Consider the following 26194-nt stretch of genomic DNA (forward strand, 5'->3'; position numbering starts at 1 on the left):
CTGGCGATGCTTATCAGCGGCATGAATGCGATTTCAAGTGCGAGTCCGATCGCTCATACTCACTCCTCCTGCAAAAGTTGGTCAAAAAGAGCTGGCTTGTTTGTCCGGCCAACGACAAATATTGAAACTGCGCATCGTCGCGTTGGTAATTTGAGTGATAAGTGGTCAAAGGGTTGGCTTGCAGGGTAATGGGTGGTCGAGGGGTGCCGAGTGCCGGCTGCTAGCACAGCTTTTTACAGCTCCAGTGGGTGTCCCACGTGATTGGGCTGGGCTCAGGCTGGTGGGAAACCAGGGCTCTCCGGGCTTTCACAGAATACGAGAACTTCCCAAATCGCAATTCACATTTGCACAAACAATAACAATCACACAAACACACACATACACATATATCGCTTCTCAGCTTACAGTAGCTGCACGTTGTCATGCACGCTACTATAGAGGACCATTCGGTTGAGCTGACAGCGCGATAAGCACAACTGATAAACGGCCAACAATCGAGCAACATTTGTTGCAATCGTGTCAAGCCATTCGCGCATTCATTCACTCTTTCATTTATTTGTTTTTGTGGAGCATTCAATTGGATATCAATTAAGGAAGGTGCCAGCACCTATTCATAACTCTGCGGTAAATATGGATGCACTTTACATTCGAATAGTTTAAGTGATTATGCCTTAAGTCGAGCGGATCAAACTGTGCTGAGTTCTAACTCAAAAGTATGCTATAAAATTGCTTTCAAAAGTATGTCGAAATCTAGATAAAACATATAGTGTTATATGGTAAAAATGTGTAATTTCTTGATTTTGGTGTAAGCTTTCGTACTTTGACTAAATAGTAAATGGTTCTGGAGTTACTTTGAGCTCTATTACAAATTTTGGAAGTCTTATACACATATTTCCATATGACTAAAGTTAGTAAGTCGCAAAAATATATTTAGATATATAAGTCAGAGTCGGACCTAAGTTATATGCATTGAGCATCATCAAGACAGCGCATTCTTCATGTTCTTGGATGCTTATGAATAGTATCCATATCTTTTGAGCCATAGTCTCACAAATATAAAAATAAAATGAATTAATTTAAAAAAATGTTTAAAAAACTTATAAAAAAGGTTGCGAACAATTGCGCTCATTATAGTTGTTGCAAATATTTTCTATCCCAATACTTGCTTTCAACACTTGTTTTTAATATTACACGAACTTTTAAGTAAAGTTACTAACCACAAAAATTAGATTGGCAACCTTTGCAGCTGGGCTGAAGGTTCGATTCATGGTGGCAAAAATAAAAGCTGAAATTTTGGGTTCAAGCCGAGCAAAAACGATTTGAAGTTTTATGCAAGAGTCCTCAAAGCTCTAAAAAAAAACATAAAATTGTTACCTACTATATAATTTGGTTAAAATATTTTCCAATATAGAAAAGCGCAATAAAGATTCATGGTCGCTTAAATTCGAGGTTGAGCGTTTCAATTTGATGATTTAAGAAATATAAAGAGCAAGAGTAAAAAACTGCATATAGAAGAATAGAGAATAACGAACTAAAGACGTAATATTTGATAGGAATGCCGAGGGAGAAGAGCTTCATGAGCTTTCATAACACATCACATGTTCGAGCTGTGTGAGTTATTCAACAGATATATATATATATGTATATATATAGTGCTTAACCGATTCGGCTTAATATTGAATAAGTGCACAATATTACATAAGACGCGCTCTCGGTCTTGGACTGGCACTCGCAATCGGAATCGGTATCAGAATTGGAATCGGAGTGGCCTGTGGCATACGATCCTATTTGCATAAAGTGAATTATCAGTTTGAGTCGCGGAGTCTTGGTGCTCGGGTCGAAAAGGGGTCTACTGTGTTCGGTCTTCGGTCTCGACTCTCTTTTGATGTTCAAGGTTCAGTGTTAAGTGTTCCGCTGGTTACGCCAGGCCTCGATGACAATCGATCGCAATCAGCTGTTGGTCTCGTTGGCCCCACCAGCAGCGATTATGTGACTAAGTGACTGACTGACAAAGTATTGATGTCGTTACAGGTAAATAAAAAGCGCACACACAGTCAGGCAGGCCAACTGCCGGACAGAAACAATCAGTTGAGGAGAAAAAAAAATTTCACCGCTTTTTTTTTTGTAAGTTAACGAGCGCTGCACGTTCAAGGGCCTTACGTAAAACCCATTTTTTTGTAGTTTTTTTTAACAATATTAAAACCAAAAAAAAAAACTGAAGAGAGTTTTAGCCCTTTTGTGTGGTAGGAAACAAAGTCATGCTCATGAATTCCGTTTGATTGTCGCATATTGTTTAATACAACAATACATGCATATATATATATATATATATATATATAGATATATATTTATATATGTATAAATATATATACCCAAACCCTAATATCGAGCCTCGCATACCCAATAACCAGCGCACGCGATCGCCCCCAAAATGAGCCCAGCGCCCAGCAACGGAACGGTCGCCGTCTACGAAGATCAACGTCCGCACTGTATTTAAGCAAATCGAAATTAAGCTATAGTTGGCCGATCGACTTAAAAATTCAGTATTTTCCATGTTTTGCATAATAAAACTGCCTATCAAGAAACAAACAAAATTGAAAAAAAAAATTAATGTAACTGGCGCTCGAATGCGACTGCGGCTGTGGCTGCGGCTGCGCCTTCTGTTTAATTTGTTTCTTCTTTTGATTATTGTTTTTTTTTTTTTTTTTTTTTTTTTTTTTTTTTTGACGAGCAGATATTGTGACATGCTTTTAGGGTCGTCTACGGTGCCTTTTTGAGCAATATTTCTGCTTTGCATAAGTAGAAATTTGTTTTTTTTTTATTTTTATTTTGATTTTTGATTTTGATATTAATTTTTATTTGCATTTCATTGGCATTGCGGCCATTAAATTTATTTATTTCCATTTTTCAATACGAAACTGGTTGGCGTCCAATGCGTTCAAGTGTTTGCTGTTGTTTGTTGGCTTGGTTTGCCGCTGCTCGCTACCCGCTACCCGTTCGGTGTCCACACTCATAATTTATCATCCAAAATGCGTTTGTAATCTGTGGCTAGATTAAGCATTTTGACTTTTTGGTTTTTTGTTTCTTTCGATTTTGATTTTTTTGGGGAGTTTTTTTTATTTTTATTTTTTTTTTGCTGTAGGTTTTTTTTGGGCTCACATTATTATTATAATGTTTTTTTTTTATTGTGTAGCTTTGCACTTTCTCCAATGAAAATTAAATTAAATAATCCCATATGTTTCTCGTTTTCGAATATTATAATTTTAAGTTGAAACGAATTCGATCGAACCTTGAGCTATATAGCTGTGGAAAAGCTGAGTTCTAGGATTTATATATGTATAAATATATATATATATATCTCTATTTATATATTGCTTTTTTTTGAGACTTGATTTACATATATTAAATAGTTAAGTTCTAGTTTCTGTTCATTAAACTTTTAGTTGGAGAGCAGATTTAAGTGATAAACAGTATATTTTGCAAATCTTTTTGAAACTTATATTAATATTAACATATTTTCTATAATTTTGATGTTAATTGTATTTACAAACAAGTGTATTCAGGGCATGAGAAAGCGAAATTAAATAAGTTCATAATTGTTCATAAAAATAGTAGTGGCTAAAAATGTGAAAAAACTGTATAAGAAAATATGTATATAAAATTAAAAGAAAATATTGGTTTTATTTTAAATTTATATATTTTTTTTTTAATATGTTTTTATATAAAAAATTGTTTCTCAAAGAAAAGAAATGCGAAGATATATACGATATTCTCAAAAATGAACGGGAAACTCACAAGTTTGGACTGAAGTCTTGACAGCTATGCAAAGTTGTATGTTGAAATAATCATAATACTTATTTATGACTTGCGTAACTCATAAAGTACGGCTTTTTATTGGAGTGGAGAGTGCTCTTATGACTCGTGGCTAGCAGGATGTGCAATAGGCAATCAGATAAAAGATTAACCTAAAAAGAGATATTTTTGGGAAAAGAAAGCCAGCAAATGAGTTGAGGATCGTACTACTGGAGCATTATGTCGGCATATGGGTTGCTTTTCGCTGGGCAAATGGGTCAGGCAATATTTTGATTTATGATTTCCTGAGTTACGGCTAAAAGCTTAACATTTGCCGTTGCTGACGGTTATATGAGCTGCGGCGCTTTCTCAAAGCCTTCCACTTGGCATTGCTAGGGACACGTTTTAATTGTTAATGAAAGGGACTTTTAGTAATAAACGCAAGCAGCCGCTCCTCGTCCCCCGCGCATAAATTCTGAGCAGGCAATCAGCATCTTGGCTCGACTTACAGCAGCATCGAAGCGCAGCGCGCAGCAAAGAGTTGAATAAACTTTGCAAAGAGTGTAGATACAATTTAAGCGCTTGAATTATCGTTTTGAAGGCCATTTTTTTGAAATGAGCTGCGAACGAGGCTAGGCATTCGCAATAGTGTGGATGTTGTGCTGGGGACGGGGGGTGGTGTCGCGTTGGCAGCGGTTGCTGCTGGCAGGGTGGGGAGGGAGCCGGGGGGAGCGAGGTGTTGGCTGAAGCTAACCAAGCAACGCCAGCAGCGCCAACGTCAACGTCAACGGCAACGGCAGCGGCAACGCCAACGCACGAGCGTGTGAAGCTCGGCGAGGTGAGCCGAGCTCAGCTCAGCTGAGGCTCAAAGTATGCAGCACAAAAGTTCAATAAACTAAAGTGTCTTTTGAAAAAAAAAATAAGAAAAAATAACAGGTAAAAACAACTAAGAATGCTCTAGTCAAGGCGGCACGACCTACACATACCCTGCTCACGCCACTCGCTCATATCAGGCGCCAATCAGGTCTATATAAATCTAGGATTTTGAGATTGTAGCCTCTTTTATATATTTTTTTTTTGGGTACTTGTCTTTGGTGACATGAAACTCCTTCAGCTTACTCGGCTGTAGGGTATAGAAAGGCGACAGCCAACCGGTGGTTGGCTTGGGCCCGGGTCCGGCTCCGGGCCCGCCAGCTCTGCTTTGCTCAACTTCATTGCAGCAGGCGTTCTGTCGTATCAGTTTTTTTCTTCTCACATATATGGTGTTGCATGTATTTTATTTTTTTTGTATACATATGTTTGTTTATGTGACATACATATGCACATAGTAATATTATTTGCAGCGCTTGAGGTGTAAAGAAAAATGCAATTCTTGCCAAGCCAGTCGACCAGCCAGTCAGCCAGCCAGCCAGCCAGATAGCCAGTTGGCCAGTTGGCCAGTTAGCCAGCGAATCAGCCAAGCGAACAGCCAGATTCTCGAATCTGAATCCGGTGCGTATGAGTGATTGGCTATAGCACTCAGCTAACTATGCTTGGCAAGTCAATGCACTCTTTAAGTATTTCAACTCTCGCCAGGCACTTCCTGTCAGCAAAGGACATAGAAAAAGCGCCTCAGGTGTTGCTGCCTCATCTAAAAAGCGGGCCTCTTGTTGACTCTGACGTCGCAACGTCTCTGGCAGCGAACCTAACTGAAACTTTCACGTCGGGTGAAATGGTTTTTTATTTACCAACCCAGCCAGACGGCCAGTCAGCCAGCCAGTCAGCCAGCCAGCCAGCCATCCAGCAAGTTATCTATTAGCTATACGTCTTTTTTGATCTGTGGGGCTAGAAAGAATTATTGGAACTTGCTGTCTGGCATTTCGTTGAAGGTTTATGTTTAAGCTCAAGCTTTCGTTTTTATTTTTTTATCCAGCTGATGTTGATCTTGACTGAGTGAAGATTTCTCAGAGGCTTTTCATGAATATTCAAAACTTAGTTGAGATCTTATGCCATATTTTATTGGGACTTTTATTTTAATAGTGATATTCGAAAAAGAAAAAGAATCTATGACAACTAGAATTGCCATATGCTAGTCTAAGACAAGGACTGCATAGACTTGAAGCATAAATTTAGCAGAGCAATAGGGAAAGTTAGGAAAAATTACTTTAAAGAGAAAGAAGGAGCATTTGATGGGTGTAGTGTGAAGAAGACTTCAGAAACAAAACCATGGAGATTATCTAAATATTTTATCAGCGAAAAGTGGTAGGTAAAATACTAAAAGTATACCACATAAATACTAAACACATACAAAAATATTTACTATATTTATACTCAATAAATACTAAATATATACTAAAAAAGTACCAAATTCTTATTGAAAATATACTAAATAAATACTAAATTATATATATTATGTGTACTAAATATATATAAAAAATATACTACATATATATATTTAAGATATATTAAATATATATTAAATAAATACTAAGTAAATACTAAACAAATACTAAATAAATACTAAACAAATAATTCATATTCATATGATATATGAAGATATATTTAATATATACTAATAGATAAATAGCATTAGACATTAGACAGGAGAAGTGAATAGATACAAGCTTGAATTGATTTCATGTATTCGATAACAATGCTATCGATAACTGTCGTGAACGACTGCAAATGCAAAAGAAAAATATGTTTTTGATTAGTTAAATAGAGAGGTTAATGAACTTGGTTCACATCTGTTAACAATTTCAATTAAAATATCTGCGGCAACTGGTTGCACTCCTAAGTTCCAAAATGATATTTAATCAATATAACTGTAAAATATTACTACATTATCTCAGTTAGCTTTAGATTGAATGGATCCTTTATGAAATGTATATCAATTGAGCCAGAGATATTGGCAAGTGGCCAACTCTTTAGCTTTGCTGTCGCGCAGTCGTTGGCCCGGTTCAACGGCATTGCTTTCATATTGAATTCAAATGAACGAAAGACCTACTAAAAAGTGAAGAAGCGAGAGTTTGGCTATGACGTTTCATTTGGGCCAATATGCTCGGGTTCAGGGCCAGAGACCGTGTGGCGTTCCGGGGAGCTGACCGAGCTGGCATGAATTCCTAATTAAGGTTGTCCCACCAGCTGAGCGCTGGAGAGCAGCTGATTAGCTGCTTAGAAGGAGCATAGAACGCAGACACTGAGACGATGCTGAAGACTCGGAAGCGGGCGCAAACGCAGGCGCAGAGCCAGCGGCTTGCAAATGGTCAACGTTCTCGGCGCTGTCGATGCTGGCGTCGACGTCGGCGCTATAATAAATTGGCAAAAGTGTTGTTGCGACGGCGACGGTGACGGCGACGTCGACGGCAACAGCTGCAGCGACTGTGACAGCGACAGTGGCAGCGGCAGCGACAGCGCCAGCGTCTTGGCTTAAAGCCAGCAGCGAGTTCGTTGACCGTTGAGCTTTTTGAAGTTTATTGCTGCGCTTGGTGGCTTCGCCAGTTGGCCGCTTGGCCGCTTGGCCGCTTTCAATATGCCAAATATGCAACCAGGAACAGCAAAAAGTCAACAGCAGCAGCAACACTAGCAGCAGCAGCAGCAGCAGTAGCAGCAGCAGCTCTCTCAATGTAGAAAACGCGAGTTTTTCGAGCAATCAGCTGTTCTGGGCTGAGCTGCGCTGAGCTGAGCTGAGCTTCCGCTTGTCAAAACGCTTCAACTGCTTTGGTCTGTGAGAGCATCTGTTGCGCGATCTCAGCTAGCAATTTACACATTCGCAGATTGACAAATTCAACAAAAACATTTAACAAATTCAACAAACAGTTGGCCAATCAAGTGTGAGCCCGTTTTTATTTTTAGAGATTTTGATATTTTTGGCACGCTTCCGGTGCGACGTCGATGACCTTTTCCGCCCACATTCGAGCTGGCCAGGGCCAATGAAATGCCAATTTTTTTTTTTATTCAATTTTATTTTATTTTTTTTATGTATTTTGTTTATATGTGTTTTTTTTTTTTAATTTGCATGCATTGTTGCTGCTGCTGCTGCTGGGGTTGACAACCTCTCAGATCAGCTGTTTAACCTGACTTTGTTGCTGTTGCTGCCGGTTGTTGTTGCTGTTGCTACTGCTGCTGCTGATGCTGTTGTTGCTGCGGTTGTCTGTTTATTATGTAATACAGATGAGCAGCAATTCGCAATCAATATGATTTGTATTTATTTTTATTTTGTTTAGCCAGTTAACTGTACTATTTGGTGTTGTTGTTGCTGTTGTTGTCGCCGTTGAGGAGGAAAGTTTTTGACCCCCTCAGGCGACCCAGCGGACGGCTAACAGTCCGCCCGCACGCCGAACGTGAAAGTTACTCGAAATATATATTAACAACGGCAACAGCAACAGCAACAACAGCAACAACAACAGCTATATTAACCGCAACAACATCTCCACTCAAACAGCCAAATTGAATACATATAAAGTTTATTGGCTTTTGATCCCAACGCATTATTGTTGGGGTGGGTAATGGTTGTTGCTGCTGTTGCTGTTGTTGCTGTTGTTGCTACTGTTGCTGTTGTTGTTGCTGTTTGCGCAATACAATTCACCGCTGGTGCTTTGACTGCTCATAATGCATACGTAACGGTATCGACAGGAAGTTGTTGCTCTGCCGTTGCTTTGTTGTTGCTGCAGGAGCTGAGAGGAGTTCATTCAATGCCGGCCAGCTTCCAGTTTCTGTTGTGGCATTTCAATTGCCTGAGGTCATTGTTGCTGCTTATTTTTTTGGCTGGTTTTTCAAAGCACGTGCTGCGACTGCGACATCAAATATTAGGCGTTCATTAAAAGAGGAAGAGATATACTAAATATATATATATTTATTCTATAATTATTATCATTTGTTTCTCATTGATTACTATTAACTTGGAGACCCAAAGTAGCAACAAAAACTGTGACTAAGGGCACATTATAGTTGATCTCTTATTTTATATTCTTTTTTCAGCTGTCCAAGTGTAATTTAATTATTTTTGTATTTAGATCAAAATATATAATTTTCTGTTTTATGTATAAAACAAAAAATTTATAAAATAAATTTCTTTGTTTTTTAAACTTTAAGAAAATTTAAACTAAAGTTGAGTTTATACAAATTTTATTTAAATATTTAAAGTCAATATAAAATACGTTGAAGTTTATTAAAATATTTAAAAGACAAATGTTTTTTATATAATTAAAGTAAAAGTCTTAAGAAAATTTAATTTATATAAAGAATTAAAATAAATGCATACTTATTTAAATATTTAAATTTAAATTTTAATAAGCTTTAAATATTTTAAAAATCTAAAATAAATGCAAAATAAATTTAAATATATTTAAATAATTTAAATAGATCGAAATTCTTTTAAATTTTTTACTTAAAATAAACGTCAATTTTTTAAAATTAGTAAAATAAATTTTAAATAAACTTAATTTTTTTAAGTTAGTTAAAATGCATTTTTAAAATATGTATATTTTATATAGCAACTATTGAAAAAAAACTAAACATTATTTTCGTTATAAATATTTTTAAAGCAGACAAAGAAAAGAATTTCTAACCAATGTTTTTAATTAATTTAAAAAAAACTTTTTGTGTTATTTTTTTGTTTAATTATTAATAGTATTTATATTATATTAGAGATATTTTTTTAAAAATAATTCTAGCAATTTTTTTAATTTTCAAGCATTTTATAATTATTGAAAATAAGATTTTGAAATTGGTATTTTTAGCGTACTCTATAATATATGTATGTATAAATATGCATTTGATGATGGCAGCAAAAAATCGAGAAAATCAAAACTAAATTTAATTAGCCGCATTAGTTAACTGCTGTCATTAAGTTTGTAGCATACAAGTCTTTCGTTTCTAGCGCTCTGGAACTGGAGCCGGGAGCGTTAGCTGGGAATTCCGTTGTGTGCTGCTGCTGCTGCTGCCGGCGTCGTTCGTTGCCAGTCACACTAAGAGCAACACCAACACCAACAGCGGCGACAAGTGTGCGTGTGTGTTGCTTTCTGGTTTGGCAGCTGCTTCTTGGCACACACACGCACACACACTGAAGCGACGCGTCGCATTTTTACATTTGTATATGTAGGTCTACGTCCGATTTTACTTTCACTTTTAAAGGTTTACGAACTTTTATGTTTACAAGTCAACGCTGCTGCCGGCAGCCGACGCGCAGCAGCAACAGCAGCAGCAGCAGCGACGACGACGACGACGCGCATTTCAAATGCTTCTCACACACTCAGAGCTCAGGCACAAGCAGACAATCAGACCGTTGGACGGATGATACAAAAGAGACGAACAGACGGCCGGCCGGACTGTCGGACGGACGGACGCACGGGCAATACAAACAGAGAGCTTTGCGCTTACATCTGGCCTCAGAGTCGCACAGTGGCGCGGATTGCTGGCATTTCGGCGCTCAACTTAATTTGGCCGCATTTGTTGCTGTGGTACCACTGTGCCGGCTCCTCGGCATTGGTTGACTCATGCCTTGGACGCATGCGTTATATTATTTGTTGTTGTTGTTGTTGTTTCATTTTTCTCTTTGCAGTTGCGGTTGCTCGTGTGCATCGCATAAGGAAGTCGCGTGTGCTCAACTTCCTTGACATTGAAGCGGCAGCAACCGCAACGCCAGCAGCAGCAGCAGCAGCAACAACAACAGCAACCACAACAACAACAACAAGAGCAGCAACAGCAATGTTTAAATGTAAATGAACGGCAAGGATTTTTGCTGCTGCCAAAAGCGATTGGCGTGTTGCCTCGGAAGTGACAGCGGCAGCAGCAGCAACAGCAGCAGCGTCAACAGAGCTGCCAGCAACATGTACTGGCTGGTATGCTTACATGCGAGTAAGTGTGTGTGTGTGTGTGCTTTTTAGTCGGTCGGTCATTGACCGTTGCAGCTGAGACGCATTGACGCCGCTGCCATTGGCATGGCCGCAAAGGCGGCTGCTGCGCTGCTGCTGTTGCAGTTGTTGCGTTTATCCTGCCTAACTAAACTGTGCAAAAGCTCAGCTCAGACAGCCGGACACATACATAGAGAGAGAAAGGGAGAGAGAGAGAGAGGGTGTGTGTTGAAGTGAGAGAGTAACATAGTCAGAGACACTGAGAGCAAGCGAAAGAGAAACAGCGAGAGAGAGAGAGAGAGAGAGAGTCAGAGCTTGGCGTCGTCATCGTTAGCTGCTGCTGCTGCTGCTGTTGCTGCCGCTGCGTCGTCTACCCAACTCGTTGGACAAGTTGACGGCCTACGTGAGTGGCGCGTTATGTGCATTGAATTGGAGTTGGAGGCTTGTGCGTTTGCGCAAAAGTCAATGAACTCCGGTCGCTTGACGTTGACGCCTGATCCGCTTGCAGCGCAGCCGCTGCTGTTGCTGTTGCTGTTGCTGTTGCTGTTGCTACTGCTGCGGCTGCTGCCGTGGGGGCGTCGCGTCTTGTGTGTGCAATTCACACCAACACAGCTGCATTTTGGGAATGTAGGTAAGCCACTTGCCAGGCCGGGTTGTTATTGTTGTTGTTACGGATGTTGTTGTTGTGTTATGTGTTGCTAATGTTGCTGTTGCTGCCGCCGCCGCCACCGCCATGGTGTTGTTGTTTCTAACCTTTTTGCAATGTGCCGCTGCGTTAGGCAATAGCTTCACTGTCAACACTGGCCAGCCAACCAGCCAGCTAGTCAGTGCATTGATCTCGCCATTGATGTGTGTTCGTCTCTGTGCATGTGTGTGTGTATGTGTGAGTGTGTGAGTGCGCGTGTTGCATGTGATACAATGTCGTTGACACAGTGACCGGAAAACAGATTGACTTAATGACTGACTTTTCAAAATCAATGCTGTCGCCATTAGAATGCTAAGAAGGGATAGAGAGCGAGTGAGAGAGAGTGGGAGAGTCCAGAATAAGTTTCTAATGCGGCCTGGGCTGGGCTATTGCTGTGCCCGAGAGATCTGTGAGTGGGCGTTGGAGGGCAGCGATCAGCTGCCCAAATTGCGGAACGTTGTGCCATAGCCTACAGTTGTAGGCCAGCGGTCAACGACCGATCAGCGACAACAGACAAAAAAGCAGCAGCAGCAGCAGCAGCAGCAACAGCAACAGCAGCAACAGCAGCAGCAGCAACAACAACAGCAACAGCTTAACTTCAAGCAACCAGTTGAACGACCCACTGAACCAACTTGTCATTTGACCATGTCGCTAAGCTGCAGCACTCAGAATTCTTCTCCTGCCTATGCGTATGTGTATATACAGACATATATATGCAGAGATGTATGTATATAGGTATGCACATGCATATCCTGTGCAAGCTGCTAATGCGACTTGGGGTTGAGGTTGCAGCCAACTGCCACACGGCATTAACATTACCGTTATTTGGCAATTACTTACGCACTCCAGCACAGAAAGTGACCCGACTAATTGCATTTCACCAATTTATCATACAGCTGGCTGAGCCACAGAGATAGAGAAAGGGAGAGGCAGACAGGCTGAGAGAGAGGGGGGGAGAGAGAGTGGCTGGGAGAGAGAACTTTATTTAAACGTTCTGCATTTTTAATGCTCGACATGGATATGCATTCGCCAACAAATTGATGTCAATTATCTTGCAAAAGTAGCTAGAATAAAGCAGCAGCAGCAGAAGCAGCAGCAGCAGCAGCAGCAATAACAATTTAAGTAATACACAAAAATAATAATAAAATAATGAGAAAAAGCTCAGACACAGAATTTTTTTGGGTAATTATTGCAGCTGCCGCTGGCAGACTTTCTGTCCAATCCAACATTTTCAACTTGGTCGCACCAACGGCGAGCCTCGCGCCGCCCCGTTGCCGCCCCCTCTCTGGCTGCCACTGTGGCTGCCGCTCTCCGGGGCAGTTGCCAATTTCTACATTTCATGCCAAGCGTTGTCGTTATTGCCATTAAATTTGGCCTCAAAAAGAATTCAGTTACTGTTTGCATCTGTGTGCGTGTGCCTGTGTGCGTGCGCGCGTCCATTTTGCCATAAGGTGAAAACCGTCTGCAGCTGAAAATGCTGGAGCCGGGAAGACACTGCCTGGCACCTCATTGCTCTCACCTGTTGCATGCAACTGCACTGCCGCAGGTCATCAGCAGTAAATGCCGCCAGGTCAGCCGCTGGCAAGAATTTTGATATTGATTTTGATTCTGCATGCGCCGCAACAGTGTTGCATATGAAAACATGCACCGAACTGGTGGCACACGAGTTTCTTGTTAAATATGCAAGAATATATAATACACATATGAAAAATTGCATTTGAATTTTATGTTTCTTCTATTTAATATTCTTAAATATTTATTTTTTAATTTTTTAAAATTTGTTTTGTTTCTAATTGAAAAAATTTACATTTCAAATTTAATGTATTCATTTTATATATATTTATTTAAATTTAGTAAATTATAAAAATTAATTTCATATAATTTTTGTTAATATTTTCAATTATGAAAATTATTATTAAAATTTAAGCGAAGCTTTTTAATTAGTTTATTAATTAATAATTTTTTATACAAATTTAATTTTATAATATTTTGCAACATTTAATAAGTCTATTTTTAATTATGAATTATTAATTATTTCACATGAAAAATGTAAATACATTTTTTTTATTTTATACTACTTTCATATGCATACCATGAAATGAGAATTTTTTAAGCAAATATTTATTATATACATATATTTTACAATTATTTTTTACAAATTTAATTATAATAAAACAATAAAAAATTAAAAAATAAGGTGTACATAAATTATATATATATTTATATAGAGTTCTGTTCTTAATAGTAGAGCTGCCCCACAAAACTTAAGCCATATAATATATATACCTTGTACTGCCAAATGTGATGCTTACTTCTTGTTTAGAATAGAGTGCCAAGAACAGTATTACGAAAAAATTGCGTTACCTGCAGTTTGAATACTTTGGCATTTGAGGATTATAGAGAGATGCATTGAGAGTCGATTGTTCATAGAAATAGTAGTGCCTGATGAAAGAAGTTGATAACAAAATAATTTAAAAATAAGAAACATGTAGATTTATGCAACTCTTAGAGATACAGAAGTATATAAGAAATATGTAAATAATTTTTGTTTTTATTTTATTTTATAATATTTGTAATTGCTTTGAGATATGCGTAGACACATATATGTACACATGTAATTTGTTCTTCAGGTCAAAGAAAGTTAAATGAACGTAGATAAGCAGTTGCTAACAGTCTCTTCTGATTAGCGAGTCACGTGCCTGCATTGGTCACGTGTGTGGGCGTTCGTTATCATAGCATTTGTGGGTATTTGAATGCAACAGCAGCAGCAAGAGAGCTAGAGGCGCGTTAGCGCGCATTGCAATTGCATTTACATGCAACTCACATTGGGGCGTTAAATCGCAATTGCATGTTGATGTGGATTAGCATGCGTCGCCAGAGCTAACCGATTTGTTTGAAGTTAGTTTGTCAATTTATATAATGCTCGCTCAAACAGTCGGTCGCTGTCGCTGTCGCTGTCGACGCCTCAGCTTAATGTGCTTCCCCGTAGATTGCAAATGCACATACTCTACATTGAGTATACGACCTGTTTATCGCTTGCCAAAACATTGAAGAACTGAATTTGTAATGTTTTCTATACTAACTACAAGACAATCGAATTTATTTTATACTCACTAAGTAATCTTTTGTTAGCATACCCTGCGTGGCGCTTTTCTAGGGTATTTGCTAGTCGCCCCCTTCGGCTGGCGCGCCGCATGCAACTTGCCACATTTGTTATTCAAGTGTCACATTAGAATTGAAATTTATCGTTGTAATTGAATTGTCAATGGCTGACATTGTAATGGCTCAAGCGCAATTCATGTAAATAGAAATGACTGAGAGATGATAGCACTCGTCTATATATATACCATAAATAAACATATATATAGATAGTTATATAGATATATATTCAATGGGAGTTCCATGAAGCGTTACACAATCAAAATCAGTGTTTCATTGAGCTTGTCAGCTAATGCGTTCGATCCTGTTTGACATTATCCAATGCCTAGTCCAAGGCTTGCATCGCCTCAGCTCATATTGAGAATTTCAAATTATATGATAATTCCACGATAAGTTCTATAGCTGACTGGCTATAGAGTTTCGCACGTCCATTTGTATTTGTATATCTGAGGTTTAGCTGGAGCCATGCCCTTTCAGTGGGCTTATTAAAGCGACTTGTTTGCCGCATATTTTTGTCTTGTTTATTGACCATGGCCCTTAGCTATTTTTCCGGCTGACCTTCAAACAAACTTCCACTGCCCTAGTCGGAAGAAGCTAGGTCATAAATTCGAAGGGCCACATTGAGCTATTGCCTTGAGGGACTTTGGTTTCGTAACAGCTTCGGCAGATCCAAGAATTTCAAATTCCATTTCAGCATTACATCGAGAGATCAATGAACGCTTTCAATAGGAAATCGAAACTGAGACTGAGACGCTTTGCGTTTTCTTTGTCATTTGCCTCAGTGTCACACAGAGACTCAGCCGCCGCCTCAGTCAGAGTCTCTCAGCTCCAGTTCCATACGAATTTTTTTTGTTATTGATATATGGCGATGATTAGCAGTAAGCACGATTAAGGCACTTAGATTCGATTCGATTCAATTTTGTTTCATTTGATTTGATTCGATTTCGAATTGGCATCGGCATCGACATCGACATCGACATCGACATCAACAGCGACAGCGACACGATTCGTTGACCCAACCAATGCAGAACCTTGGAATTAGCATAAAACGTTGTTGCTCCACATAAGTCCGGCTGGGTGCTCTGGCTGTTAGCTAAGCTGTCGTCCGACTTGGACTATGCTACGCTACTATTTATCAAATCATATTTATTATAATCTTTTACTTTTTTCTATTAACTTGCCAGACTTTCCTATTCGGTTTTCCCACGGAATAGCCACAATTTGATCTGATTAGAAAATATATTTCATTTTCATATTTTACCATTTAAATGCTTTCCTTTAATGCTTGCTTGATGCTGTTCAAGTTCAAGTCTCACTCTCTTTGAAGAGTCCTTTGCCATATTATTTCAATATATATTTATAAATTTGTATATATATTATATTTTTTACTTCAATTAGATTTAGTACGTATATAAAGACTGTTTATTTTAGAGGCTTACAACTTTGAACTGGCAATGCTACTTCATTTGGTAACCTATTTAGCTGTTGATAGTTGTATTTTATTGAGTTTGGATTGCCATTAAATTTATATTTATTTATTTAATAAACTTAAACAGACTGCTCCTCAATGGGCACCATTCCAAGACTGTCCTGAAGGCGTAGCTGTCTCGGATTGAGCTCTGTCGGCAGCTCAGCTGTAGCTATGAGTGGAGATTGCCCTGCCTATGGCAACGACGTCTGTCTCATCAGCTGCAGCTTCCAGGCGCTGAGAATCGTCATATATAGCATTGCCCAGAACTGATCCTTACTAGTGTTCTCCCGCTGTGTATGTGTGTGTGTGTGTGTTTGTGTTTCTTGGTAGAAAAACCTTTTGAGCTGGTGTCGAAACAATGTGTGGAGCGCAATTTAAATTAGAATGTTGCCACATTCATTAGACGATTAACAACATTAACAACAACATAAACAACAACAACAACAATTACAACAAGCTCATATAAAAATGTCAGAACAAGTTGAGTTGGCAATTTGTCAACCGGCAACGGCAACGGCAGCGGCAACCGGCTAGACTCGCGGCCTGGTCTCCAGTTTACATTCGAAATGAATTTTTTGCATATTCGCATCTCAGAAATTCCAAAATCCAAATAAAAAATCCCCCTTTTCCCCCCACAAAAAAAAGAAATCAAAATGAAAAACGAAGGCAAACAAACAAAATTTCCGTGAGCTCTTAATTTGTATTTGTATTTTTGGTCAGGCTGCAACTTGGGCTAACAACTTGGCCAACTGGCTGCTCGAACTGTGCATTGGGCAGGGGCGCCAACGAGGGTAGCTGGGCGCGCAGCGGGGTGTTGAGGGTGGAGCAGTCGGTGAGTGTGTGTCCATGTCCATGGATTTGTTCATGCGCAAGGTTTTTTGCCAGCGCGCAGCGCAGCGATTCGATTGGTTCGCCTGGCCTAGACTGGCACCGGGCCGGCCGGTGGCACGCCAGCGCCGCGCCGCGCCGCGCTGCCGCCCCCTCCGTCCCTGCACAAGCAGCATCAGCAGCAGCCAGAGCAGCTTAATTGTTAGAGCGGCTACTCGGTTGCTGCTGCTGCAGCGGGGTGCATTGATCTTAAAATGGCGCAAAAGCCATTGAACTGTGCGCCATTGCAACTGCCTGCAACAACAACAACAGCAGCAAATTGCTCTTAGCGCGGCTCGGTTCGGTTCGGTTTGATTCGGTTTTTGGCTACGACTCACACGCAGAGACAGTGTCAATAGACAGAACTTTTCAGCGGCAATTTGTGAATTGCGCGTTTCCATCAGTTGCGCTAAATGTGTGTGTGTGTGTGTGTGTGTGTGTGTAGGTGTGCCTATGTGTGTGTGTGTATGTGTGTCGCATATGCTAATTTTTGCAGCAAGTAACTAGCGTTTACTTTGGCCCGGCTAGTTGGCATAGCCAAACGAAATCGAGAATGAAATAAAAATGTGACCAAATGTAAATTCTTTTAATTTATTTGTATTTTTATTGACGACGACGCCGCGACTGCTGCTGCTACTGCTGCTGCTGCAACTGCAATGCCTGCTGCTGTTCTTAATCATTAAAAGCATTTGGCGGCACGTTCTGTCGACGTCTGCTGCTATTGGCACTCTGCCCGACCGCGCGCTTGGATGAGTTAAACGAACGCGCGCTTCGCCTATGAAAGATGTCAAGGCTCAAATTTTATATTTGATTTCGTACGCTAATCACACTCAAACACCAACTAATAAAGATGCAGACAAGCAGCCGCAGCATATGTCAGCAAATCGACATCTCTAATCGATGCCATCCACCAAGTGATCGGCGTGCTGACATATCCATATCCATATCCATTTCCATATCCATATCCATATCCATATCCATATCCATATCCAGGCTTGCCGCCTCTTAGAACTTTTTCTTTCTACTTTTCATCTCCTCTTTTAGGTGAGTTCAGAACTGTGACTCGCTCTCTCTCTCTCTCTCTATCTCTCCCTCTCACACTCTTTTTAGCTTTCAGTCTGATTCGCTTGCTCTCTATCACTCCACTCTCTCTCATTATTGCTACATATTACTCTCTCCCCCCCCCCCCCCCCCTCTCTCTCTCTCTCTATCTCTCTCTTAACCTCTCTTTCTCTGTCTATTCCTCTTTCTTTCTCCATCTCTCTCTTGTTTTTTCGCCTTTTCTATCTCTCTTTCATTCTATTACTCTCTCACTATAACTTCTTATACTCTTTCCTTTCTCTCTCTCTCTCACCTTGACTCTATTTTTCTCCTGCTCTCTTTTGTTCTCTTTCTCCGTCAATTTCCTTATTGCTTAATGGTAGCTCCCTGATAATTTCATATATTTTTCTAAATTTCTTTAAACTTTTATTTAGCATTCGAACTTAGCTCAACACTTTCCAGATTTCGTTGAATAATATTTTTGTTTACATTTTTTTGAATGTTTATATTTGTAGTACAATTTTAATTTATTTAGTTGAAGTGTTTATACAAAACTAAACTAGTCAACTATTTACATTTGGGCGGAATAGATCTCTTTCGCCTTGAAACTGTCTATGGCTTGACAGGTCTATTGATTCGAAATGATGTTTATAATGATAATAGATGGAATATATGAGTCATTTCTCGAACTGTCTAATCAGAATGTTCTTGAGCTTAGTCGTATAGTTTAATATATATAATATTTCTAGAGTTTTTCACATTGCTTCAGTAATCTCAGTTTATGTTGATCGAATTGCAGTTGATAATGTTTTCGTATAAATTGATTCATTTATATCTGGAGGGGATTTACATAATTCGTAAAGCAAGAGATAGAGAGAAAAAGGGAGAGAGATATGAAGGGAGAAAGAGAGATAGAAAGGGAAAAGAGAGAGAGTGAGATATATAAAGAGGCAGAGGGAGAGAGATGAGGTGAGATCAAGTTAGATTAAGAGGCCTTGTGAGAGATCTTGACAGATATGAAGAGAGGTCAAGAGAGGTCAAGACAGATCAAGATGAAGAGATATTAAGAAAGATCAAAAGAGATGAAGAAATAACAAAAGAGATAAAGTGAGATCAAGATAGATCAAGAAATGTCAACAGATATCAAAAGATATGAAGAGAGATCAAGAAAGACCAAGAGAGATCTACAGAGATCGAAGAGTAATTGACATTTTCTTTGTTCTAAGAGTTCAATCGATACGTTTCGCTGCCAGGTAGAGGCGGGAGTAGAACTGAATGTTAATTTGTCATTGATCTCTGTTGATTTGATTTGCAAAGTGTAAGTCGAGAATACGTTTGATCAGTCAGGTAATTGCAGGTTTAACAATTGGAAATGGATGTGGCCATGAATGTGAAGCATTTCAATTAGATTACAAATTGAGGCAATGCGCAAATTGTGGGATCAGAAGATGAGTTCATGAAGCCACATCGAAAAACATTTGATGAGCATATATTCTGGTGCACAGCTCGATTTACCTTCAATCGAAAAAAAGGGTCGCATGGCAACGCGTGCGCCAATAGCCACTAGCAATGCGAGTCGGATTCTTCCACAACCTTGGACTTTGTGCCAGTGCAATATGAATGCGGGCGAATGCGAGATGCGCTCCATTAATGCCCGAAAGTCTGACGCCGCAATTTTGTGGACAGTCGCGGGCCAAACTATGCACGTGTCTGTGCATAGAATATGGACAAGCAATCAAATAAATATATATATATATATATATATATAAATATATATATAAATATCAGCGCAGTGTGTAAATTGGGTTAAGAAATAAAGCATGCAAACTACCTTGACATATTTAATCGAGCTGCTGCTTTCGAAATTATTTATGTACAAAGCAAATACATTGATTGCCGTGGGCAAAGAATGCTTTGTGTGGCTGTTGAAAAGGGCCAGACTCACTGAGCACTGAGGGCGTGGCATGATCCGGCTAAGCATAACAGAAGTGGTTGCTGCTGCTGTCGCTGCTGTTGCAATTGTCATATATAAAAAGCAAATTGCTTTTTACGAAATGTACATCACATGCTACAATATGTCAATACATTACATGTGTGTGAGAGTGTGTGTGTGTGTGTATACTCTTATAAAGAATGTGAAAATGATAAGAACAACGCGCATACGCCACGTGAGCCGGACTAAACTGACGACCGAAGCTGTCCCCATTATTGAACCGAAAATTTGTATGCGCAATGCGCTGATTAGACATTAGAGCATAATATCAATTTGAAGTGTATGTGTGTGTGTGTGTGTGTGCGCGCGTCATGAGTGTACGAAATGCGTTAGCGGCAGGTTTCAAAGTCTCAAAGTTTGTAAAGTTTATTGACCACCCAGTTGAGTTGTTGCCAGTTGCCAGTTGCCACTTGCTGGAAATGGCAGAGTCCGACTGAAGGGTTTAAAAATAATGCAGTATCGGGCAACAACAGTCTGTCTGGCTAACTGGCTCTGGGTTCATGTCCTTTCCATAGGATGTTGCCCGGCCAATGATCTTGTCGGTTTGAACCTGTTGCCACCTGAAGAACGAAAAACGTAGCTGCTACACACGCACACGTCCAACCGCCTCCCTGCCTCCCCTCTACCCCCCTCTCCCTTACCCCTACACGCATAGTCGCGCCTGCTGCCTGCTGCCTGCTGCCTGCCGCACAGCGGTCATTGCGTCTGGCAGCCTGTGCAAGGCAACATTTTCATTTTCTGGAAGCTTCAGCCCTTGATCAGTGCCGTTGGCAACAATAAAAAGGTTCACCGACCGAGGGTTCTCTGTAATTTATGCCAGTTTATCGAGAGATAATGCCAAAGCAAACTAGCTAAAAAAAACGCTAAACTAGCTGCAATCAGGCTAGAGCGCCTGCTAACTTTGGCAGCAGCTTGACTCAAAGATAGTAAGACTTTTCACATTTTCCAGCTTAATTCTTACAAATAAAAATGTATTTCTTATTTTATGAAGACATAGAAAAGCTATAAAAGTATTGAAAACATATGAAACCTACAGCCTGTTAAAAGGTATTGAGATACTGGAGCTTAGGCAGTATAACGTATAATTTTTTATGTTTTTATATTTAGGAGAGAAAGTGGAAGAAAGAGGAGGTTAAATGGGATCAAATGAAATTAAAACAGAGAGCGAGAGTGTGCGTCAGAAAACAGAGATTGAATGCGAGTGATAAAGTCAGAGAGAGCGAGTAAGATACAGAGAGAGGAGACAAAGAGAGAAAAGTAAAAGGAGAGAAAGAAAGAGAGTGTTAAAAGTGAGCAGAGATACAGAAAGAGAGGCAGACAAAGATATAGAGAGAGAAAGAGATCAAGAAAGATAACGAGAGAGAGAGAGAATGAAATAAAGATAGAGAGGCAGATAGAGAGAGGGAGAGACAGAGCAAGAAAGGAAGAAAGAAAGATAGAGAGGGAGAGAGAGAAATAGAGAAAGATAGAGAGAGAAATAGAGAGAGAGAGAGAGATAGAGAGATAGAGATAGAGAGAGAGAGATAGAGAGATAGAGAGATAGAGAGAGAGAGAGATAGAGAGAGAGAGATAGAGAGATAGAGAGAGAGAAAGATAGAGAGAGAAGATAGAGAGGAGAGAGAGAAGGAGAGAGAGAAGGAGAGAAAGAGAGAGAGAGAGAGAGAAAGGGAGGAGAGAGGGATTAAGAACGCGAGACAGATTTAGAAAGAGATACGGAACGTTATATAAAAAGAGAGAAGAAGAGGGAGATAAAGAGAGAAGATAAAGAGAGAAAGAAAAAGAGAGAGAAAACGAGAGATTGAGAGAGAGATACTCAATCTATCGTTCTCTCTCTCTCTCTCTCCTTTTCTCTTGAGAGACACTCAATCTCTGGTTCTCTCGTTCCTTCGTTCCTTCATCTCTCATTCTCTCATTCTCTCTCCCTCTCTCTCTCTCTCCCTTTCATAAGTTGTCAGCTTGCGTTGAGAAAACAGAAGGAAAAAACAGCCAACTATATCGAGCTGAATTTAGCGGGAAAATGCAATGAACTGATCATCTCCAGCGTATGTTGGCAGTTGGCAGTTGCGGTTCATTGGCAGACATGGATTCATGGGTTAACGTCTGCCGTCAGGTCATTAAAATATAATGTTGGCAAAGCTACTCGTAAACGTTAATGCCGAACGCAGTCGCCGCAATAGCAGTCGTACATCTTCTGCCTGGCCCTGTTTTCTGGTCCTTTGTGCACAGATTCGCATATCCATCCACTCGCTAAAGTCAATGGCACGGGTCTTGGATTCTATTTTAGCGCATGCCATTGGCCCTGAACTTGTTTTCTGCTCCGTTGTTGGAAGTCTTCCGTGCCTGGCATGAATCAGCGTCAGCCACAGCCACAGCCATAGCCACAGCCTCAGGCATAGTCCTCTCTCTCTCTCTCACTCTGTGAGCTGCAGCCTTTGGCTTAGCTCCTCATTCGGTTACGTCTTGAGCCTGGAAGATTTTGCAACATTTTCGGCGATTCGCGCCCTCACACACACACACACATTCGAGTACGAATCAACGGTAAACAATAACAGAATCGCGCACACAAAATCTGGTCAAAATGCCAAAACTCAATCACATTGCAGGCGTATGTGATCGCGATAGAGCGGCAACAGGTGATACACCAAGTAGTAGAACTTCTCGATGGTGTCATCCAGAAACAACAGATTGACCACAACCGGCTCCAGCGGATTCAGGGAGCCGTTCAGCGTCAGCTGGTCGAGGCTGCGGGCGCAGTGAAGCATCTCGATCAGATAATATGCCTTCTTGCGCGGCATCTCGAGACTCTCCTGCTGCAGGTAGATGGTTAGCTTTGTGTACTCGGCGATCGTTGTCTTTTGGATGTGCTCATCGTTCGGATAGTGCAGCTCGATGTAGTTGTTGACCGAATTCCACTTCAGCAGCGGCGCATTGGCATTGTAGTACTCCAGCCAATTGATGTGCGTCTCCAGATCTTGCAGGCCCAGATGGAATAGCAGCCGTGCCGCCTCCTGATACGTCGTCTCGCAGTCCTCCTGGAAGCTCTGCAGCAGCGAGCGCAGCTTCTGGCGCAAAAACTTGATGGCATGGTCCCGATGATTCACCAGCTTCATCGCTAAAGATCGTCCCCTCGTCTGCGTATCGTTGTTCGTGTTCCTTGTGTGTGTTATCAACATTTATGTAACGGATTATATCATGTTCATGCTGTGCTGTTGAGTACTTGTATATATGTGCCTGGGGACTACAATTCCCATGCTTAGTCGATACGAAAACTCTGTCTATCCCAGAGACTTACAGTAAGTCTTGATATTTCATCTAAACTACGGATCGGCTAAGATTAGTGGTAGCTTCAGCAGCTCCACTATATTCCTGGCTGTATTTGCATTATGTAAAGGGTTTCATATAGAAATTTTATGCACACACTAACTGTGGACTTTTCCCAAGTTACATATATTTAAATAATTGTTATTCATTTCAAATGCATAGCGCGTAAAAACCCCAAAATTTGCCTACAAATTGAGATGAAATTCGAAGCGAACCAACACGACTAAGGGAACCCTAAGACGCACGAGAAATTTGATTGATTTGAGAGGTCGCACATGAGATACCCTTTGCAAAGCAGCAGAAGAAAGGGAAGCGTCTGGCAGGGATCGGGAAATATATATACAATCGTTAGATAAAATGATATAGAAATTCTAGGGCATAGCTTGCGAGGGGAGTCACATCAGATATATATACATATTGATCAGCCTCATATATATATATATATATATATATCGAGTTTTTATTTCATATATAAATACATAACTCGGAGAAGTTAAGACTGAGCATAGCCTCAGTCAGGATATGAACAATCTGTGAACTGTAAACAACTTTACATATGCAACAGATGTCGAGAGTAAAGCGCAAAGATCTTGCGCTCTTCTCCACTCTACCTCTTCCTCTCTCCCTCTCTCCTCCTCTCTCGCCCTCTCTCTCTAAATATATGTACATAGCATTTAGCTGTAGCCCAGCAATGTTTCAATTTCAAATGAAAGCAAGCGTTAAGCCAGGGCAGAAGCGTACCCTCTGTACACACACACGCACACACACGCACACACATGCATATTATATGGCCTTCGGCCATTCCTGCTGTCTGGTGCCTGTGCTGCATTACATTACGCTCGCAAATCCATTGAAATTCCAGTAATTGAAGAGCCGCGCAGTCGAACGGACGTCAGCGTGGACAAAAGGGCAAACGGCTAACACAACTCTACCTGATTTACCTGCTGCTGCCACGATGAGTGCTGCAGGCGATCACCTGGAACTGATCGTCTTTGGACTGCTGCTGGGCATTATCTGCCTGATAGTTTCGTTGATTTGCCACAGGCGGAATGCACGTCTGTTGGGGCGCGCCCCGCCGGGACCTTGGGGTCTGCCGCTGCTTGGCTATTTGCCATTCGTTGATCGCCTGGCGCCGCACAAGTCGCTGCAGGCGCTGGCCAAGCGCTACGGCGGCATCTATCAGCTGAGCATGGGCAGCGTGCGCACCGTGGTGCTGTCGGATGCGGCGCTGGTGCGCGATTTCCTGAGACACGAGGAGCTGACGGCGCGTGCGCCGCTCTACCTGACGCACGGCATCATGGGCGGCTATGGTAAGCGCGTGTGCTATGGTGAATGCCAAAACGAATGACTTAAGACAGCAACTTGTAGGCATCATTGGCGCTGGCGGGGACATCTGGAAGTATCAGCGAAGGCAGCTCATCGAGTGGCTCAAAGCGTTGGGCATGACGCGCAAACAGTGCGAGACGCGTGCGCAGCTGGAGCAGCGCATCAGTTGCGGCGTCAATGAGTGCGTCCAGGTGAGTCTCTCCTCGCCCTCCCTCTCTCTGTCTCTCTCTCTCTCTCTCTCTCTCCCTCTGACTAATTGGCCAACTGGCCGCTGTGCGAGAAATTCCAAGAATCATGAAAGTGAAGGTCCTACGCGTCATCGTCATCGTCATCGTCGCTGTTGCGGCTGTCGTCGTCTCTGGACATTCACTTTCCGTTGTGGTCATCACTCGACGTCCGCTGTGTGTTTTGTGCTGCTGGCGCTGCCGCGGCCGCAGCCGCTGTCGCTGCCGCTGACGACGACGCATAAATTTTAAAATTTGCTAATTTTTTTTTGTGGCTGTCGCATGTTTTTGCTGCTTTGCTTTGCAGTTTTTATCTCTTTCTCTCTCTCTCTCCCTCTCTGTTTTGTTTTTTCTCTTTTCTTTTTCTTTTTGTTTTCCACTTTTCGCTTTCGACACTTTTCACTGTGTGTTCTCGCTCTCGCCGTGACTCCCATCTGACACGCTCTTTGTTCTCAGTCGTACGAGTCGGAAGCGAAGGAAGCCGAGCTGCTGGATCCGCTGCCAGCGCTGCAGCACACGCTGGGCAACATTATCAACGATCTGGTCTTTGGCGAGACCTATGAGCGACGCGATCCCAATTGGCTGTATTTGCAGCAGCTGCAGGAGCAGGGCGTCAAGCTGATCGGCGTCTCGGGCATGGTTAACTTTTTGCCCTGGCTGCGACATCTGCCGGGCAACAAGCGCAGCATCCGCTTTCTGCTGGACGGAAAGGCCAAGACCCATGCGCTCTACGATCGCATCATCGGACGCTGCAACCAGCAGCTGCAGCAGCAGCAGCAGCAGCCCAAGCGCAGCATATTGGCGCACTTCTTGCACGAACGTCAGCCGTACTCGCAGCTTTATTGCGATGAGCAACTGCGCCACCTGTTGGCCGATCTCTTCGGCGCTGGCGTGGACACATCGCTGGCCACGCTGCGCTGGTTTCTGTTGTATATGGCGCGTGAGCAGCGCTGCCAGCAGCGACTGCAGTCGGAGCTGCGGTCACTCAGCGAGTCGCCCACGCTGGCCGAGCTCGAGCCGATTGCCTATCTGCGCGCCTGCTTGTCCGAGGCGCAGCGCATTCGCTCGGTCGTGCCGCTGGGCATACCGCATGGCGTCGATCAGGACACAGTCGTGGGTGACTATCACTTGAAGAGGGGCACCATGGTGCTGGTGCTGCAGTGGGCCATACACATGAATCCCGCCGTCTGGCCGGAGCCGGAGCAGTTCCGTCCGGAGCGCTTCCTCAACGCTGATGGCGACTACGCGGCACCGGCTCAGTTCATACCCTTTCAGACGGGCAAGCGCATGTGTCCCGGCGATGAGCTGGCCCGCATGATGCTCACGCTCTTCGCTGGCCGCATTCTCCGACGCTTCCACATCCAGCTGCCTGCCGAAGAGGCGCAGCGCGTGGACATGCAAGGCGAATGTGGCATCACCTTGGCCCCGGCGCACTACAAACTGAAATTTACCCATCTGGAAGAGCTGCCCAAGAATTCATAG

General features: G+C 41.7%; 1 protein-coding gene across 1 annotated transcript; it reads left to right on the forward strand.

The window, feature by feature from the left end:
- The first annotated feature begins 1764 nt into the window (after nt 1–1764).
- LOC111596170 (cytochrome P450 306a1) lies at nt 1765–26194 on the forward strand. Its single transcript, XM_023310263.2, has 4 exons — nt 1765–2031; nt 24025–24472; nt 24531–24679; nt 25169–26194. The coding sequence occupies exons 2-4, from the start codon at nt 24118–24120 to the stop codon at nt 26192–26194; spliced, it is 1530 nt and encodes a 509-aa protein (XP_023166031.2). The 5' UTR covers nt 1765–2031; nt 24025–24117.

Source organism: Drosophila hydei, unplaced genomic scaffold (assembly GCF_003285905.1).
Source record: "Drosophila hydei strain 15085-1641.00,03,60 unplaced genomic scaffold, DhydRS2 tig00000379-arrow-arrow-pilon, whole genome shotgun sequence".
In the NCBI taxonomy this organism is placed as follows: domain Eukaryota; kingdom Metazoa; phylum Arthropoda; class Insecta; order Diptera; family Drosophilidae; genus Drosophila; species Drosophila hydei.